Here is a 21,325-nt window from a genome sequence, read left to right as displayed (position 1 = left end):
GTTCCCTGTGTGTGTGCGGTGGACTCTGGGAATATGGCCGCCGTCAGGGGCTGCACATGTGCAGATGGTGATCTCGGGACCAAGATCTCGAGAGATGAGAGCTCAGCACTGAAATCTCATCTCTCGAGATCTTGGTCCCGAGATCACAATCTGCACATGCGCCATCTCTGACGGCGGCCATATTCCCGGAGTCCACCGCACACACACACAGGGAACCGTGGAATTACCGGGGCTCTGGCCTGTCGCAAAATGTTGGCAGAGCTGGACACCCACGCAGCACCGCTGGGCACCAGAGGCACCCGCAGCACTGGCCAGCATAATCGGACATGCACCAACACAAGACCCCCGCACCATCATGCCGCACATCGGAGCCCCCCTCTTCCTAGCCTGCAGCCTGCAACATCACCCCACTCCTGCCTCCTGCAGCAGCGACCCTGGGACGCCGCTTCACCGCACCCACCACTCCCGGTAAGCAATAAGATGCATGGATTATAAGAAGCTCCACCATTTTATGAAAAAATATTTTTTTCTTATTTTTTTCCTCAAAATTTGGAGTGCATCTTATAATCCGAAAAATACAGTATTTATTTCCTTTGTGTTTATTAAAGCAAAACAAGAAAAAAAGGCAAATTGGACATAATTTCACACTAAACCTCAAAAATGGGCTGAACAAAATTGTTGGCCCCTTCAACTTAATATTTGCAATATTGCAATCGATCGCTTCCTATAACCATCAACAAGCTTCTTACACCTCTCAGCTGGAATTTTGGACCACTTTTCAAATATGAGAGAGCTGGAGCAGTTTTCAAGAGTGCCTTCTTCCAACATCAATTTTAAGATCTCTCCACAGGTGTTAAATGGGTTTTAGATGCAGACCTATTGCTGACCATTTCTGATCTCTCCAGCGCTTTGTTTCCATCCATTTCTGGGTGCTTCTTGAAGGATGTTTGGGGTCATTGTCCTGCAGTAAGACCCATAACCTAGGATGCAAACCTATATTTCTGACACTGAGCACTACATTATGACCCAAAATCTGTTCGTAATCTTCAGATTTCATGATGCTTTGTACACAGTCAAAGCACCAAGCAAAACAACCCCAAATCATCTTTGAACCTCGCCATATTTGCTGACACTGATGCACCCTGAGCCTGCCGGACAGCTTGAATTTTTTTGGAACTTAATTGGGGCTGCCTTTCCACCATCCGGACTATTCTGCATTGCAACATTTCATAAATTTTTTTCTGCCGTCCATGTCCAGGGAGATTAGCTACAGTGCCATGGATTGTAAACTTCTTGATTTATGTGGCGCCCCACGGACAAAGGAACATCAAGATCTCTGGAGATGGAATAGTAACCTTGAGATTATTTATATTCTTAAATAATTTTGGTACTCCAGTCCCCAGACAGTTCTCTTCTCCTCTTTCTGCTCTCCAATCATAGTGTGGCACACACAGTGCAGAGACTGAGTCAACTTCTCCCCTTTTTACATGGTTTCATGTGTGATTTTCAAATTTACCACACCTGTTACTTGCCACAGGTGAGTTTGAACAAGCATCACATGCTTGAAACAACAAAGTTGTTTGCACACAGTTTTGGAAAGATGGCAACATTTTTTTTTTCCCAGACAATTTTTGGGGTTTTGTGTGAAATTATGTCCAATTTGTCTTTTTTTGTGTTGTTCCAATACACAAATGAAATAATCATGTGTATAATAAAACGTGTAATTGCAGTAATTTTCTTGGGGAAATACTTTATTTTCTGGAACAATTTCAAGGGTGCCAACACTTTTATTCATGACTGTACAAAGATATGGTATATTGGATAGTTTGGTTGGTTTGTCATGTTTTTATTTCTCTTGCAGTGCTCATTGGTTTTTAGCGGTCATTTGTTTTCCTGGCCTAAACGAACCGATGTATTATCCTAATGAGTACTACCAAGAAACTAGTAGTCCATCCACAGCTGCGGCACAGACAGATGATAATCGAGCATCTCCTCCTTCTGCTGAATTACGAACCTGTTTGCAAAGCGGTTCTTCTAAGTCAACGCCTAAGAAATCGTCCAGCAAAAAGCAAACTCTTGCTTCTGGTGACACAAGTTCTGGAACTGACGATAGCGACAGCCCAGGCAACAAAAGAAGACACGGCGTCAGAAAAAATGATCAAGGGCTCCAAGAATCCGATGCCTCTCTGCAAACTCCATTTCCTCAAATGGACTGTAGTACTGAAAATGTCAATGGAATAGCAAGCGAATGTAAAACTCCATTGAAGCAGTCTGGTGAGTAGCAGAAAGTGCATTTTCTCTCATTTAATGCTCATATTTAGAAAAACATTATGTTTATACAGGAACATAAGTGATGTTAAAAATTGGGTTCTTCTTAAAAGGGTTATAGAGGATAAGAAGAACCCCATACCACATCCATCCTCGGGTTGTGTGTGGTGGAGCTCAGCTGCAGTACCAAATACAACGCATGGACAGGCATGGTGTGATATTAGGAAGGAAGCAGTAGTGCTTAGCTAACACTGGACCGCACAAGGTGACATGCATGTCATATGTAGGCCTAATGGAAGCCAATGTATTTTACACATCCAGGCAGTGATGCACTGTCATATAAAAATATCTGCATAAAAAAATTTGCATCATGCAAATAGTCCATATCTGTGGGTGGCACTCATATTGTGGACTTCTAACTTGGTACATTTTTTGATTAATAAAAAAACTGCACATCCACAAATCTAATTAAAAATATGTTACTTTTTTATTATCCATAAGAAATAGAAAAAAAGATTAAAACCCATATGGCATGGTCTGAAAATTCACTGATCGCAAGATGATTGCAGGTTCAAGCCCCCTAAGGGACGAACTACTGCAGTGAAAAGTTGGAAAAAAAGTTTTGAAAAATATGAAGAAAAAAAAAAAAATACTAAAGTTAAAATCACCTCCCTCTCTCTCCCCCATTAAAATAAAGAAATTAAATAAACACCGTACATACAGTGGGGCAAAAAAGTATTTAGTCAGTCAGCAATAGTGCAAGTTCCACCACTTAAAAAGATGAGAGGCGTCTGTAATTTACATCATAGGTAGACCTCAACTATGGGAGACAAACTGAGAAAAAAAAATCCAGAAAATCACATTCTGTTTTTTTATCATTTTATTTGCATATTATGGTGGAAAATAAGTATTTGGTCAGAAACAAAATTTCATCTCAATACTTTGTAATATATCCTTTGTTGGCAATGACAGAGGTCAAACGTTTTCTGTAAGTCTTCACAAGGTTGCCACACACTGTTGTTGGTATGTTGGCCCATTCCTCCATGCAGATCTCCTCTAGAGCAGTGATGTTTTTGGCTTTTCGCTTGGCAACACGGACTTTCAACTCCCTCCAAAGGTTTTCTATAGGGTTGAGATCTGGAGACTGGCTAGGCCACTCCAGGACCTTGAAATGCTTCTTACGAAGCCACTCCTTCGTTGCCCTGGCGGTGTGCTTTGGATCATTGTCATGTTGAAAGACCCAGCCACGTTTCATCTTCAATGCCCTTGCTGATGGAAGGAGGTTTGCACTCAAAATCTCACGATACATGGCCCCACATCACAAATCGCTGATCTGACAGTTTGCACAGCACTCTGTCAGATCAGCAATCTGACTTACAGCGCTGCAGGCATACCAGCGCCTGCTCTGACCAGGCGCTTAGTAAGCCACCTCCCTGCAGGACCCGGATGCAGCCCCGCGGCCATCTTGGATCCGGGCACCTGCAAGGAGAGGAGGTAAGAGACGCTCGGAGCAATGTGATCACATCGCGTTGCTCCGAGGGTCTCAGGGAAGCCGCAGGGAGCCCCCTCCCTGCGCGATCCTTCCCTATACCGCCAGAACACTGCGATCATGTTTGATCGCAGTGTGCCGGGGGTTAATTATCATAGTATTATCATAGTATTATCATAGTTATTATCATAGTTATTAAAGTTGAAAGAAGACTTTAAGTTCATCTAGTTGAACATGTTGATCCAGGGGAAGGCAAAAAAACCCATGTGGTAAGAGTAAGCTCCACCATGGGGAAAAAAATTCCTTCCCGACCCCACATACGGCAATCAGACTAGTTCCCTGGATCAACGCCCTATCAAGGAATCTAGTGTATATACCCTGTAACATTATACTTTTCCAGAAAGGCATCCAGTCCCCTCTTAAATTTAAGTAATGAATCACTCATTACAACATGATACGGCAGAGAGTTCCATAGTCTCACTGCTCTTACAGTAAAGAACCCGCGTCTGTTATTATGCTTAAACCTTTTTTCCTCCAGACGTAGAGGATGCCCCCTTGTCCCTGTCACCGGTCTATGATTAAAAAGATCATCAGAAAGGTCTTTGTACTGTCCCCTCATATATTTATACATTAACATAAGATCACCCCTTAGCCTTCGTTTTTCCAAACTAAATAGCCCCAAGTGTAATAACCTATCTTGGTATTGCAGACCTCCCAGTCCTCTAATAACCTTGGTCGCTCTTCTCTGCACCCGCTCTAGTTCAGCTATGTCTTTCTTATACACCGGAGACCAGAACTGTGCACAGTCGCACTAGTGACTTGTATAGAGGTAAAATTATGTTCTCCTCATGAGCATCTATGCCTCTTTTAATGCATCCCATTATTTTATTTGCCTTTGTAGCACCTGCCTGACACTGGCCACTGAATATGAGTTTGTCATCCACCCATACACCCAGGTCCTTTTCATTGACAGTTTTACCCAGAGTTTTAGAATTAAGCACATAGTTATACATCTTATTACTTCTACCCAAGTGCATGACCTTACATTTATCCCCATTAAAGCTCATTTGCCATTTATCAGCCCAAGCTTCTAGTTTACATAAATCATCCTGTAATACAAAATTGTCCTCCTCTGTCTTGATTACCCTGCAGAGTTTAGTGTCATCTGCAAATATTGAAATTCTACTCTGAATGCCCCCTACAAGGTCATTAATAAATATGTTAAAAAGAAGAGGGCCCAATTCTGACCCCTGTGGTACCCCACTGCTAACCGCGACCCAGTCCGAGTGTGCTCCATTAATAACCACCCTTTGTTTCCTATCCCTGAGCCAGCTCTCAACCCACTTGCACATATTTTCCCCTATCCCCATTATTCTCATTTTATGTATCAACCTTTTGTGTGGCACCGTATCAAAAGCTTTTGAAAAGTCCATATACACTACATCCACTGGGTTCCCTTGGTCCAGTCCGGAACTTACCTCTTCATAGAAGCTGATCAAATTAGTCTGACATGAACGGTCCCTAGTAAACCCGTGCTGATACTGGGTCATGAGATTATTCCTCTTCAGATACTCCAGTATAGTATCCCTTAGAATGCCCTCCAGGATTTTACAAACAGTAGAGGTTAAGCTTACTGGCCTATAATTACCGAGTTCAGTTTTTGTCCCCTTTTTGAATATTGGCACCACATTTGCTATACGCCAGTCCTGTGGTACAGACCCTGTTATTATGGACTCTTTAAAGATTAAAAATAACGGTCTATCAATGATTGTACTTAGTTCCTGCAGTACTCGGGGGTGTATCCCATCCGGGCCCGGAGATTTGTCCATTTTAGTGATTTTTAGACGCCGCCGTACTTCCTGCTGGGTTAAGCAGGTAACATTTAATTGGGAATTTTTATCACTAGTCATATTGGCTGCCATGGGATTTTCTTTTGTAAATACTGAGGAAAAAAAGTCATTTAGCATATTGGCTTTTTCCTCATCCTCATCCACCATTTCACCCAGACTATTTTTAAGGGGGCCAACACTATCATTTTTTAGTTTCTTACTATTTATGTAGTTAAAGAATATTTTGGGGTTATTTTTGCTCTCTCTGGCAATGAGTCTCTCTGTCTCAATCTTTGCTACCTTGATTTGCTTTTTACAGAATTTATTTAATTTTCTATATTTATTTAATGCCTCCTCACTACCTACTTCCTTTAATTCTCTAAATGCTTTCTTTTTGTCCCTTATTGCGCCCCTTACAGCTCTATTTAGCCATATTGGTTTCCTCCTATTTCTAGTATGTTTATTCCCATACGGTATATACTGTGCACAGGTCCTATCCAGGATGCTAATAAACGTCTCCCATTTTCTTTGTGCATTTTTATGTCTCAGGATATCGCCCCAGTTAATTGCACCAAGATCCTCTCTCATCCGTTGGAAATTTGCCCTCCTGAAGTTTAGTGTCCTTGTCACCCCCCTACTACCCATCTTATTAAAGGAGACCTGAAAACTTATTATTTTGTGATCACTATTCCCCAAGTGACCCCCAACCCTTATATTTGATATGCGGTCTGGCCTGTTGGTTAATATTAGGTCTAGCAGTGCCCCCCTCCTTGTTGGGTCCTGAACCAGTTGTGAAAGGTAATTGTCTCTCATAGTTGTCAAAAACCAAATACCTTTACTGGAACTGCAGGTTTCTGTTCCCCAATCTATTTCAGGGTAGTTGGAGTCCCCCATAATAATGACTTCTCCTTGAGTCGCAGCTTCATCTATTTGCTTTACGAGGATATTCTCCATTGCTTCCATTATTTTTGGAGATTTATAACAAACCCCTATCAGTAATTTATTATTTTTTCCCCCTCCCCTTATCTCCACCCACAGGGACTCTACATTTTCATTAGATTCACCTATATTATCACGCAGGATGGGTTTTAAGGTGGATTTTACATACAGACACACCCCACCCCCTCACTCATCTGTACGGTCATTTCTGAAAAGGCTATAGCCCTGCAAGTTAACAGCCCAGTCATAACTCTCATCCAGCCATGTTTCAGATATTCCCACCATGTCATAATTATGCTCCAACAACATTAGTTCTAATTCGTCCATTTTGTTGGCGAGGCTTCTGGCATTAGTATACATGCACTTGATGTTCCTCTCTGTACCTCTATTCCGTGAACGCTCCTGGCACATAGTGCCGGATGTCAGCTGCGATAGTCAGCTGACACCCGGCCGATCGCATATGACGTACTATCCCGTCACTGGGAATTAAGTCCCAGGTCACCTTGACGGGATAGTATGTCATATGGGATTAAGGGGTTAAACCTTTTTTTTTTGTTTTTGCATGATTTACAATTATTTGTTTATTTTATATGCAAATGACAAATATAGGAAAAAAAACTTTTTTTTTTTATTAAAATGGTGGTGCGTCTTTTAATCCATGCATCTTAGGCTACTTTCACACTAGCATTAACTGCAATACGTCGCAAATGCGTCGTTTTGCCGAAAAAACGCATCCTGCAAAAGTGCTTGCAGGATGCGTTTTTTCAGCATTGACTAACATTAGCGACGCATTTGCGACGCATTGCCACACGTCGCAACCGTCGTGCGACGGTTGCACCGTGCTGTGGTGGACCGTCGGGACCAAAAAACGTTACATGTAACGTTTTTTGCTCCCGACGGTCCGCTTTTTCCGACCGCGCATGCGCGGCCGGAACTCCGCCCCCACCTCCACGCACTTCCCCGCACCTCACAATGGGGCAGCGGATGCGCTGGAAAAATGCATCCGCTGCCCCCGTTGTGCGGCGGGGACAACGCTAGCGTCGGGGACCTCGGCCCGACGTACTGCGACGGGCCGAGCCCGACGCTAGTGTGAAAGAAGCCTTACTGCTTACCGGGGGTGGTGGCTGCAATGAAGCGGGGTCCCAGGAGGCAGGAGTGGAGTGTTGCTGCAGGCTGGGATGAGGGGGCGGTCATATTCCCTGAGTCCACCGCATAGGAAACCGTGTAAGTGCGGGGGCTCTGGGCTTTCACAGAATGTCAGCAGAGCCCCTGCACCACCGAACACCCACAGTTAAGCGCTGCACATCCGAATACCGCCTCATCCCAGCCTGCAGCCACGCTCCACTCTTGCCTCCTCCAGCAGGACCCTGCTCCACCACGGCCGGTAAGATATATCTGCATAAGACGCACCCCCATTTTCCCCCGAAATCTGAAAAATCCGGTAAGTATTGCTGGACTTGTGTATGATAGAACTACATGCGCCTATAGTTGGGGGGAGTGAATGCCTGTGGATTCTTTTGTACTCATTCAGGTGCAGTTTGTATTAGAGTTGCAGTCACACTTGTGCTGTTGATGTTGGAAACAGACAGAAAGAACTACATGCTCAAATCTGAGCTCCTTTATGTGCACCAGCCAAAATAACTAGAAAAATTAACTTTCCAAATTGGACCTAACTAGTGGCGTTATCCGCTACTGTGCTATTGATGTCCTGTCAGTGGGTAGGTCATCGGTGAGATGGTAATCCACTTTACCAGCTCCAGTAGTGGCTGAATGTAGCCGGTGTACAGAGCACGACAGCACGGCTCAATCACACGTGTGGTGGTCCACGTCAGCTTCTATTCTGCTGGCTGGTACATGGAGGTGGCCTCTAAACCTTGTGACAGAGCTGTGCTGTGCTGCTCCGTATCCTGTGTACAACTGCTCGTGGCTGCAGGTGATCATTGGGGGTGCTGAATGTCGGACCCCCACCAATTTGATGTTGATTATCACAAGGATAGGTTTTATACTGAACCTGGGGCTGACTGTCCATCATTCCTTCCCACAGTGCAAGATAACCCCAGCGCTGCTCCAATGAAAGTCATGTCTTCCCTGCTGCTCACATAGTCTTCTGTAGTGGCCGCTACGCAGTTACGGTATAGCTACATGTAACAGCATCCTGGCATTAGAAAAGGTTGAAAGATACCTGTGTAGAAGTTGTTTATTAAATGTTTTAGATTTTTTTATACCTAGGATGTAATTGATCATGTTGTGTTTTATTTACTCCATCTAGATGGTTTGCAAAGAATAAAGATGAGCTATAGTGACTCTCCAGATGACCCGAAGAAAAGTGAAGAGGAATTGATAGATTCTGATCAGGATAATCTGGTACGAATAAGAGTAACAGGAACTTAATCCAGGAACATACTAGAGCAATCTTAGTGGGGGGTTAGGACGTAATACATTGTAGAATACCTTTTCAGTTCTGGGTTTTATCTCTCACGTACAGAAGTCAATTTTAGATCCGCTCAGTCAGTACTGGGCCCAATTGTCCTATAGTTTCTTATATTTGGTTATGCTTTTTTAGTTGGGTAAGCTGTGATTATCGTTTATATTTGCATTAGCAGTTATTTAGTGTTTTGGTTTTTGCATACAATAATTTGAGTCTTTGTATTAAAGGTAATCTGTCACCAGGTTTTTGCTATGTAGTCTGAGAGCCTGTAGAGACTGAGACCCTGATTCCAGCTATGTGTCGCTTACTGGTCTGCATGCTGTCGTTTTGATAACATCACTGTTTTATCTGCTGGAGAGTTAGTGGTTCTATGCATTTTTAGATCTGTATAAACCTGCCACACAACACTGATTGGCAGCTTTCTGTGCACCCTCTGCATAGGCAGAAAGCTGATTTGGCAGCTTTCTGTGCACCCTCTGCATAGGCAGAAAGCTGCCAATCAGTGTTGGGGGTGGGGTTGCACACAGTAGGAGGACTAGATGGCAGGAGAGAACTAGTCCTGTAATGATGATCTCCTGTTTATTAAAGCAACAACACAACAGCCCAGTAAGTAACACATCGCTGAAATTGGGGTCTCTGCCTCCTAAGTCATGCTATGCTTAGAGAACATGGCAAAAGCCTGCTGACAGATTCCCTTTCATGACTCCTGTGTTAAGTGTTTATATGGACTTATTTCTATAGGATGAAAGCAGCGACGATGGCGGCCTTGCTGATGACAATTTCACTTCTGAAGCAGGAAAATGGCATCTCAAACGTTCGCTCTGCAAACAGTGGGTGTTTTGAACACACTACATCTGGAATTATTCTGAATGAATGGGATTTCTTAGAAAATGTGTGTTTGAGGGCCGAAGAGTGGATCATGGCTGGAACACTGTGAGGTCGATTGCATAAGTGTACGACAGTACAACATTGTGTAGAGTCCGCTAACAGCCTGCTGGAGAATATTTCTAGAGCTGAGGCATATCGGAGAGCTTTCTGTGCCCATCGGTTTTCCTGTAGAATTGTCTTCAGGGGCAGGCAGCTCATCGACCGTACATGAAAAAAGCCTCTCTTTATAGTCTTATTCAGGGGCATAAATGGCAGAAACCCCACCACCTACACAGAGGGGGTCATGTCATTATTTCGCACACATTCCCTGCAGGCTGGGATACAGTTAGATTTGCAGGTAATGCACTGGAGGTTTGATAATTGGTATTTGAAGGCTTATGCATCAAAAATAGAATGTTATGGTCGCTTAATATTGAGATCATGTCGTGATCTCCTGGATCCCCTGACATTTCATGAATGTTAAATGATGCATAATGTTGCAGAGCTATGCGTTGCAGACCCATAGAATAAAATGCTGAGGCTTTTCAGCTTGATGGGATTTCCTCTTCTTGCCTCGAGGTGAAGACCGTACAGTATATTGTTTTTGCTTGTTCACAAACACAATTCCCTCTCGTGTTGTAGAAGTGAAATGTAGACTACAGTAGTAATCTAGTGGGGGAGATGCACGAGCATTTCTCACTCTACTAAGGCAAATGGTAGTCGTCTCATCAGTACAGTACTGCTCCTCTCTGGGACGCTCGCTATCCCCACCCCAGCATTCGTTACTATGATAGAAAGGTAGAGGTGCTGTTCTTGGCATCGCTCATAAATGATTCTTTCTTCCAGAAGACTAGCTGCTTATATAATACAGCAGAGTCCTACAAGTGCTTAGGCATTTCATCACACAGCGTTCTAATTTGTGTGTCCAAAGCAAGAAGGAGAAAAGGGTTTAGACTAGCTCCGCAAAACGAATTGGGGGCTTCGTGTCTCCATCGCCGCACCGTGAAAGGATTTCAGCTCTGTAGGCTAATTGAGAGATATTTCATGAGTCTGCCAATATTGTGAGTTCTTTCCACTGTTGACAATCTTCTGCAGCCAGTCCCTGAAGTATTGTCTTACTGTCCCTAGGGAGGCCGCCGTTTTCTCCAGCATGGCAACTGCCGTATTGTGTCCCAGCTGATGATGATTAGTAATGTATACATTACAGTAGGAATAAGGGGCCCTGATTGCATTCACTATGTTATTCTCTGCTGGTTTATTGCAGGGACTTTTATCTCTGTGTACAGCTGAAACCAGAAGTTTACATACACTATATGAAAAGACACATATGAATGTTTTTCTCAATATCTGGCATGAAATCAGAATAAACCTTTCCCGTTTTAGGTCAGTTAGGAATACCATAATTATTAATATTTACCAGATGCCAGAATAATGAGAGGGAGAGACTGTTTATGGCATTTTTATTACTTACTGCAAAGTAGAAAATTTTCATTCACTAAGATGACTATGCCTTTATACAATTATGGATGTGTGTGCATATGTATGTGTATGTATGTGTATATGTATATATATATATATATATATATATATATATATATATATATATATATATATATATATATATATATATATATATATTGTGAAGAGAAGAAAAATTGGAATGCACTCACCGATCTCAAAAGGCAGCTTTTATTGAATCTTCATAAATAAAACTTCAGGGCCGGGGGAAGAGGAGTGGAGCTCGGGCGAGCAGGAAGAGACGACTGCCGTTTCGCGCAGTGCTTGCGCTTCAACGGGTCCGCAAGCACTGCGCGAAACGGAAGATTCAATAAAAGCTTCCTTTTGAGATCGGTGAGTGCATTCCATTTTTTCTTCTCTTCACACTATGGAACAAATCTGATTTTCCATGGAGTTGCACCCAGAATCCTATAACATGGCTGTCTTTTGGACAAAAATGACTTAATACACCGGCTTTAATTTAATCAACAAGTTTTCGGGCAGTGCTGTTCACTTTTGTGTTTGTTTCTGATATATATATATATATATATATATATATATATATATATATATATATATATATATATATATATATATATATATATATATATATATATATATATTTTTTTTTTTTTTTTTTTTTTCTGGATGTATTTATATCAGGTATGCACATGTAACACCTCTTACTATTTTTTCTTCTTTGTCCCAGACCGTGCATACTGATTATGGATTCTCTGAGAGGTCCTTCTCGTTCCAATGTGGTGAAAACTTTACGAGAGTAAGTTCTGTTTTGTGTCCGTTCGTTTTAGGGGAGTTTGTTTGCTACTTATTAGTGATGAGCGGACGTGCTCGGATAACATCTTATCCCAGCACACTCGACCGTTATCTGAGCATCTGGGAGTTTTTTCCATATTATGTTCGAGTCTCTATGGCTGCATGATTTGCGGCTGTTAGACAGACACAACATGTGGGAATTGTGTAACAGCCACAAATCATGCAGCCGCAGGGACTCAAACATAATATACGAGCATATCCAGATGCTCGGATAAGACGCCATCTTCGCACATTTGCTCATCACTACTCATTATGAATTTTTGTCCTTTGTATGCTGAGATTATATATATGTATATCTGTCAGATACCTGGAAGTAGAATGGGAAGTGAAGAAAGGAAGCAAGAGAAGCTTTTCCAAAGACTACATGAAAGGTTCCAACCCCAGAGTGCCTCAGCAGAACAACTTCAGTGATTGCGGAGTGTTTGTACTGCAGTATGTGGAGAGCTTTTTTGAGGTGAGCTAGTCTTTTTAGTATCAGTTTATATAGTATACTCAGTCCCAAATTGTTACACTGAATGTGGAAGCAATTCAAGAGATTATTGATACATAGTCCCACTATTTATCCAGCATGTGATAAACCAGCGCTTAAAGGGAACCTGTCTTCAGGATTGTGCACAGTAGCCTACAGACAGTGTCAGGTCGGCGCCGTTATACTGATTTAAAATGATACCTTGGTTGATGAAATCTATCTTGTGGTTGCTGTTTAATGTTTAATTTCAATTTTGAGTTAGAGATTCTCGTACTCCGGGGCGGCCTGTGGGGGGGTCTTCATGTGGTGCTCTGCTTAGGTATTTACCAGCATGGCTTCTGACAGGTCACTGATCACTCACTGGACCTGCCCCTTGTTTGCATAATTAATATTATATATACAAACTGAAAAGAAAAACCTTCTGCAGACAAGGGACAGCCATGTGGCACCTGCGCTGCAGCTTAATCGCATGTGTGCTGCGTTTATAATTATTATGGTTGAGGTTATCCTGATGTTAAAAAAAAAAATCCGTTTGAAAATGGTGCCCGCTGCGCCTGCACAGTAGCAGCTATATAGTGTATATAGAGGTGATTCAATAGCTGCTACCAGGCACCATGATCGCATCCATATTGAGCATTTAATTATTCTTTTTGATGGTATCCACAAATTCCTTAAAAAAAAAAAAATCAGTTTGAAAATGGCACTGGCCGCGCCTGCGCAGTAGCATCTATCGTTGATCCAGCAATCAGATTGGCGATAGCTGCTACTGCGCAGGCGGCGGCACCATCTTGCTAGAGAAAGGGGAAAAAAAACCAATGTCTCCACTAAGATGGTGCTTCCTGTGCAATAGCATCTATTAGCGATCCGATTGATGCTACTGGCTTGCGCTGGCGGTACCATCTTGGAAGAGGCCTTTTTTTTTCTTTCTCTAGCAAGATGGCGGCGCAGTAGCAGCTATCGGATTGCCGATAGATGCTACTGCGCAGATGCGTCCGGCTCCATTTTCAAACCGTTTTTTTTTTCTTTTTTTAGGAATTTGTGGATACCATCAAAAGGAATAATTAAATGCACAATATGGATGTGATCATGGTGCAGCGCAGGAGCCTACCTGCAGAAGGGGATTTTTTTTTTTAATATATATAATATTCATTATGTAAAATAGGGGGCAAGTGACTGAGGGATCATTGACCTGTCAGAAGCCATACTGATGAATACCTAATTAGAGCACCACATGTAAACCCCTCACAGGCCGTCCCAGAGCACGAGCATATCATTAGCTCAAAAATAAAAATAAAGATTAAACAACAACTCAAAAATGCATTTATGGAAGTTAATTTTAATATTGCCAGTTACCATCCATCGCAAACCTCAGTTGTCCACACGTAGAGCAGATGAGCTTCTAAAGATCCAGTTCACACCTGTGTAATACCTTATAGAATTTTATAAGTGGCTATTGCCTGCTACAACAACATCACTGCCCCTTTCCTGCTGTTTGCCCCAGGTACTGGGGGACAGAAGTCCCTAACAAATAACACATGTAGGGCCTTTATCAAAAGGATGCTCCTTAGATCTCATTCAGGTGTCTGTTATTCACTTGAGTGTTCTATCTGTGACATTCACGGACAAACAAGTACACATTATAGTCTAATGCAGGGCTGGGCAATTAATTTTCCCAAGAGGCCACATGAGGGACACTGACTACTCTACTTGCTAATTTTAATTTTGCTTGATATTTTATATTCATTTTTATTGCTTAATATTGAGCAGAATGAAATACCGTATATACTCGTGTATAAGCCGAGTTTTTCAGCATATTTTTTTGTGCTGAAAACACCCCTCTCAGCTTGTACACGAGTCATTGTCCCAGAAAGGGGGAGGGGGAGCAGTGGGTCACAGAGGCAGGAGCCGGCGGCTGCGGCTAAAGCCTGTGCCCGCTGCTAAAGAGAAATGAATATTCACTGCGCTGACAGTGAATATTCATTTCTCTTATAGTTATCACAGTTAGAGCTGCAGCCGCCGGCCTTCAGCACACATCCTTCTTACCTTCCCTGCGCACCCTTGCTGCATCTCGTTCCAGCGCCAGCAGCTCTTCCGGCTGAGGGATCACGTGTCCCCACTCACTAAGGTAATGAATATTCACCTCTCTGCACTCCCATAAGCGTGGAGTGAATATTCATTACCTTAATGAGCGGGCACACTGGATCGCTCGGCAGGAAGAGTTGCTGGTGCCAGAACGAAATGCAGCGAGGGCGCGCAGGGAAGGTAAGTAGGATGTGTTTTTTTTGTTATAGGAACCATGCATACAAGGATAGGAATGGGCAACCATGCATACAAGGATAGGGATGGGAAGCCATGCATACAAGGATAGGGATGGAGGGAACCATGCATACAAGGATAGGAATGGGAAGCCATGCATACAAGGATAGGGGATAAGGAGCCATGCATCCCAGGATAGGGATGAAGGGACAATGCAAACCTGACTTATCCTCGAATCAATAAGTTTTCCGTGGCAAAATTAGGTGCCTCAGCTTATACTAGGGTCGACTTATACTCGAGTATATACAGTATGTTGACTAGTTTATACAGTTAATACATGTTGCAATAGGGCTTAGGCTATTTTCACACTTCCGTCTTCCAAATCTGCACAGGATCCGTCAAGACGTTGAAATGACGGATCCTGTGCAGATTGTGGAAAACGTGTGCACTGGGCCCGTCTTTCTGACGGACCCGTCGAGCCTATGTGCACCTGTTGTGTATGCGTCTTCGCAGCAAGACTTCTCGCGAGATTTCGCAATGTATTACTAGGAAGTAACGCTAGCTGCTGGGAGCATCCGTGACGCTGCGCGGGAATGCCGGTAGGTGAGAATATTGCGATTTTTTTAAATTATTTTAAACATTATATCTTGTTACTATTGATGCTGCATAGGCAGCATCAAAAGTAAAAAGAGAAAAAGAATGAGCGAGAGAATTTCCCTAACAGGATATTCTTCCACGCATGCTCTCTTTGAAAAGACGGGACCAGTTGCTGGATTCCTGCTTTTCACAGGCAGCGACGCATCCTGCGCCCATAGGCTTCCATTGTAGCCAGTGACGGGCAGCGCAGGATGCGTTGCTGACCGATTTTTTCCGACGTGCAGAAAAAACGTTCCTCTGAACGTTTTCTCTGCCCGACGGACCATTTATTTATGCAGGATCCGGTGCACGACGAATGAAACAGATGGCCATCCGTCACAATCCGTCGCTATTACAAGTCTATGAGAAAATGCAGGATCCTTAAAAAATTTTTGCAGGATCCTGCATTCTCAAAAAACGACGGATTGTGACGGGAGCTGAAAGACGAAAATGTGAAAGAGGCATTATTCTAACATGTTTTTCACCAGTAGCAGCTAACGAAAACCATTAAGTTTATTAGTCATACATCTCTTGTTGTACAACCTTAAGTATGTATAAGTATAGATGTACTTGGGTCTTTAGCTCCCTCCCCCGATGACCTCACAGCCCTCCCCCCATACATACACAGTATGATACCCCCATTGTCCCCATACTCAGTATGATGCTTCTACACAAAGTATGTTGACTCCCACACGCACAGTATGATCTCCAACAGACCCTCCCTCATCTCACACACACCCACTATAATGGATCCATAGACCCTCCCTCCACACTCCATTTGATACTCTCCACAGTCTCCTTAAACAAGTAAGGATGGGCAAAAAAAAAAAACCTCGCCCCATCACGAATGTGCTACTCCGTTCTGTGCAAAGTTAAGACTGAGGCTTCTCGCAGCAGGAAAAAATCTAGTGATGTTCTCACTCCTGCTGTGTTGAGACTCGTATGCTCAGGCTGATTGGTGGCGCAGGGAGCCAACTGCTCCTTGTCTCACCATAGTTTTTAATTGTATCTACATCTTGGCGACGCAGATACAGTTGAAATTAAGACACCGAGTGGGGTAGCGGGCACGTTATGCAATACTCCACTGTTTCCTGCCCTTCGGCTCTTGAGGTCTAGTGGCCATACAGTAACAGCCAAAGAACCCAGGTGTGGTGTGCCCATCCCTCAATACTTGTAATTAGCAAGTCTCACGCATTTTGTCTAAGGGTGGTAATTGCTGTATTACATACAAATGACTACTACTATCTTGTTACACTGACAGAAATCTGTCCTAGAATGTTAATTGGACTGGTGCTTATGAGCATGGCCAATAGTTTACACCGCAGCTGTGACCTTGAGATACCTTAACTGCATGTGGTAAAGGTTATTTCACGTACACAGCAGTTTTAGCAGCCTCATCTTTCCTCACCACCCCTCGTATCTCTAGTATTAGATCAGAATATCCACCGAGTACATCTTCCAACACATCAAGGGAGATGTCTGTCCACCCGCTTTCTAAACATTTAGGTGGCACTGTAGTTTGTCCTCTCCCTCTGTGAAGAGGCAGTTTTCATATCACAGAATTTTGTAGCAGCTGCGAAAGCAAAAAAAAACCAAAACATTTTGTTACTTAGCTCTAAATGTCCTTTTTTTACAAAGGGTAATTGGAGAAAATGAATTAATTTAAAGGAAACCTGTAAGGCGATTCATGCTTGCCAAACCGCTGGGAGCATGAATTGAAACCAGGCTTAACATTTGCTACCAGGTGTATCCTTCCCTTAAATGCTATGGTATTTCAGAGATAATATACTTTGAAGTTCCAGCCGAGTACGGTAGCGGAAGAGTCTGGTCTGGCTTTGCCCTCCGACTGGTTCTTCACATGACAGCTTCTTACGATTGACTGGTTTCTTCCTATGCATATGCGAGGAAGAAAGCTGTCAGTGAGAAGCCATCGGGTGGCAGAAGCTGACTAGACTCCTCTCCAGCTATGGTCCCCAGGGGGATCTTCAAAGTATACTATCTCTGAAATGTTGGGAGTGTTACAGAGGGAAATATAGCTGGCTGAAATAGTGCAGTCAGGCTACGATTTATTCTCCCTTTTGTTTGCCCCAGGCCTGATAGGTTCCATCTTCACTCCATGCTACATGCCTTGGTGGTGGGAGTGCTACCAGGAAATGGACCATGCGCCTGATCACCTAAATGCGACTGCGTTGGGGAAATACGGTCCTGCTGTCCAGATCAGAGAGGTCACATTATTCTGTCTCTTTGTAGGGTGATAGAGAGGCAATTCTGCTGTATCACAACCTAAAATAGGAAAGAAAAGAAAAAAAATAATCAGGAAAAAAAACTAAAGGAACTAACAGACCTCGATCCCAGACCTGTGTCTGCCACCTACTGACACTAGGCTAAAACTGGTTTAGTCTGGGGTCTGCAAGTGAGTGTAGTCTGCAGGGGAGGAGTCAACTTTCTTTCTCGCTTCATTGGGGGACACAGGTAACCATGGGTGTATGCTGCTGTCGCTAGGAGGCTGACACTATGCAAATAAAGAAGTAGTAGCTCCTCCCCGGCAGTATACACCCTCCGACAGGCACCAGGCAACTCAGTTTTTGCTTAGTGTCTGTAGGAGGCGGACCTGAATCTAACCCCAGATCCGCATTTCTTTTACAGGGATTTGTCGTTTGTTATTAATCTTTTCCCCCTTTCTTTTTCAGATACTTTCTTCAGGGTAACAGGGTGCAGTTTTGCTCACCCTGTTTTCCCCCTTTGAGCGACCGAGAGAGCAGTGTGGTATCACCCACATCGCACCCTCTCGGACCTGCTGGGCAGGACTTCGTCCCCTGTCACCCTTACGGGTGTATCAGGGCGACTATTTTGGTGGCCAGTCCTTGCCCTGTCCCCCCCTCATCCCTCTCCTCGGAGAGGGCTGAGAGGAAGACGGTGGTCACCTTTGGTGACCTTCCCCCTTTCTAAGGGGTTGACACCGTCTTCTGCGCCGTGGTACGGCGCGGGAAGGAGGAGTCTCACTTCCAAGACCCTTCCTACTACCCAAGGGCTCCTGATGCAATCCTCGACTACCAGGTAACAGATCTTCAGATCCGTTTGTCTGTCCCCTCCACTGGAACCTCACCGCCTAGTTGTAAGCGGCGCGCTTGGAGCACTTAGCTTATTTCCCCCGCAACGTTACTCCCTGCAGTAATCGCCTAGGCAACGGGCGTCCTCTTTCTTTATTTGTATCTTCGCGCCTTTTTTTTACCGGCGCGTGCCTTTTCGGCTTCTTCATTTCTGGCAGTGCCCATTTGCCGGGCGTGTGCGCAGTTCTTCTTTCATCGGCGGCCTTTTCGCGCCCGGCTTGCCTCGCCCCCCTGCGTCTTTGTCCTGCCCTGCGTCCCCGCGGGCACGCCCTCCCCGGAGTCCAGCGCTGACGGCGTGCGTCTTTTCTCTTGGGAGTTTTCTCCTCATGCGCCTGGCCACGCCCACTTCCGTCGCGTTCTTCCCGCGCTAGCACAGGCCAACTTCCTCTTCCTGCTGGGTCTCCGTCGCATCGCGTGGGACACGTGGACCTGGGGGACACAGACTTCTGCAACCGCCGCTGTCGCTGGGTTACGGTAGGCTTGCGCTGCTCTTTCCTCTGGCTCTCCTCCCTGCAGTATCGTCCCCGCATCGGCTGCACGTGGTTCTACCTCTACCTATGTCCAACCCCGCACCGGCTATACCACTACCGTCATCCAGCCATCGTCCTGCGTTCCTCCCATCATGTCCGTCCCTCAGGAAGCTTCTAGGTCTCGGGATGAGTGCACCCCCCCTCCCCAGGAGTGGGCTGTTGCAATGTCTCAATCAGTGTCTGACTTGACTAAAGTGTCTCAGTCCCTGGTCCAGGCACTTGAACGTATCCCGCTTCTGTCTAATGCCACCAGTGCCACGAACGCCTCTCACGGCGATTCGCTCGCACCTGTCCAAGACCCTCACAGAGGCAGACTTGAGAAAAGAGACAGAAAAAGGACCCTATCTAGATCCGCTTCCAGTTCCCCGGACCACACCGGGATACCCCTGTCTGCCCGTTCCTCCTCCTCGCAGGCGGACCTCGGGTCTGACGTAACCTCTCAGTCGGAATCTGACGCGGATGCAGATCAGACTTCCGGAACTCAGGATATGGTCGATAGCCTTATTTGGGCTATTATTCAGACGCTTGATCTTAAGGAGGACGAGGCAAGCTCTCAGGACGTCTCCGTTGCTTTTAAACGGATTAAACGTCCCTCTAGGGCAGAGGTGTCAAACTGCATTCCTCGAGGGCCGCAAACAGATCATGTTTTCAGGATTTCCTTGTATTGCACAGGTGATAATTTAATCACCTGCACAGAATAATTCCAGCACCTTGTGGAATGCTAAGGAAATCTTGAAAACACTCATGGTTTGCGGCCCTCGAGGAATGCAGTTTGACACCTCTGCTCTAGGGTTTTTCCTAATTGTTTTTGACAACACTACCTCTTCAAACTGGGAAAACCCTGGTAAGCGTTTCCCTGGCAGGAAACGTTTTATACCCATTCCACTCCGACCTTGTCAGCAAATGGTCCGAGTCTCCTAAGGTCGACCCGCCGGTGTCCAGACTATCTTCTCAGACGGTTTTGTCTATTCCGGACGCGGCTTCTCTTAAAGACCCCACGGACAGACAAATCGAGGCTTTAGCCAAATCGGCTTTTGAGGCTTCTGGTGCCTCCTTCTGCCCGAGTTTCGCCTCTTCATGGGTAGCGAAAGCTGTGTCAGCCTGGGCCAAAACCCTGCGCAGAGGCATTTTGGCCTCTGCTCCTGCTGAGGAACTGTCTGATTTAGCGGATCAGATTTCTCTTGCGGGTAAATATCTCATGAATGCCTCCCTTGATGCGGCAGCCTGCTCGGCTAGGGCTAACAGTAACATTGTGGCCATTCACCGGGTACTTTGGCTCAAAGCATGGAACGCAGATCCTGCTTCCAAAAAATCCCTCACTGGTCTGCCCTTCCAGGGTTCTAGACTTTTCGGCACGCAGCTGGATCAAATGATCTCGGATGCTGCGGGTGGTAAGAGTACCTCCTTAGAAGGGGCCCCCAGTCCTTTCGGTCCTTTACCTCCTCAGGAAACCCCAATCAGGACCGCTCTTCCTCACAAGGAGACCGGAGGAAGCCCTCTTTCAGGCCTCCCCCACGCTGGAGAGCTAAGAGCCACCCCTCAAAGCCTTCTGGATCTCGGGGCCATAGATTTGCTAATAAATGACGGGTCTCCCCCACCTGGAAATCCTTCCAGGGTGGGAGGCCGGCTTCTTCTGTCCTCAGAAGTTTGGCTATCGGTAGTCGACGACGCCTGGGTCAGGGAGATCGTCACTTCAGGCTACAAAATAGAATTTTCTTCACCCCCAGGAAGACGTTTCCTGCTCTCTCATCCTCCCAAACAGTCCTCCCATCTCCCAGGGCTTCTCCAGGCTGTCGATTCACTCATCGCCTCAGGAGTCGTAGTTCCGGTTCCTTATCGCGAGCGGTTTTCAGGTTTTTACTCGAACCTGTTCGTGGTGCCAAAGAAGGACGGCTCTCTCCGTCCAATTTTGAATCTCAAGCGGTTAAACCGCCATCTCCGGATTCGACACTTCAGGATGGAATCACTACGCTCGGTGGTCGCGTCCATGGAACCAGGAGAGTTTGTGTTCCGTGGACATTCGGGATACGTACCTACTCTTTCCGATTTGCGTACGGCATCAGAGGTTTCTCCGGTTCGCGATCCAAGAACATCATTACCAGTTCATGGCTCTCCCCTTCGGGCTGGCGTCTGCTCCCAGGGTCTTTACGAAGGTCATGGTAGCGGTCATGGC

General features: G+C 44.9%; 1 protein-coding gene across 9 annotated transcripts in view; it reads left to right on the top strand.

The window, feature by feature from the left end:
* The window catches only part of SENP6 (SUMO specific peptidase 6), a 147,676-nt gene that overhangs the window by 116,115 nt on the left and 10,236 nt on the right, over nt 1-21,325 (top strand). For all 9 annotated transcript variants that reach the window (XM_077289874.1, XM_077289873.1, XM_077289871.1 and 6 more), the window contains 5 exons: nt 1,862-2,274; nt 8,795-8,889; nt 9,695-9,783; nt 12,027-12,095; nt 12,455-12,605. In XM_077289874.1, the coding sequence (XP_077145989.1) occupies nt 1,862-2,274; nt 8,795-8,889; nt 9,695-9,783; nt 12,027-12,095; nt 12,455-12,605 (817 nt within the window). The remainder of the gene's footprint in view (nt 1-1,861; nt 2,275-8,794; nt 8,890-9,694; nt 9,784-12,026; nt 12,096-12,454; nt 12,606-21,325) is intronic.

This window comes from Ranitomeya variabilis, chromosome 2 (assembly GCF_051348905.1).
Source record: "Ranitomeya variabilis isolate aRanVar5 chromosome 2, aRanVar5.hap1, whole genome shotgun sequence".
Classification (NCBI taxonomy): Eukaryota; Metazoa; Chordata; class Amphibia; order Anura; family Dendrobatidae; genus Ranitomeya; species Ranitomeya variabilis.
This window is presented reverse-complemented; position numbering and strand designations above follow the sequence as displayed.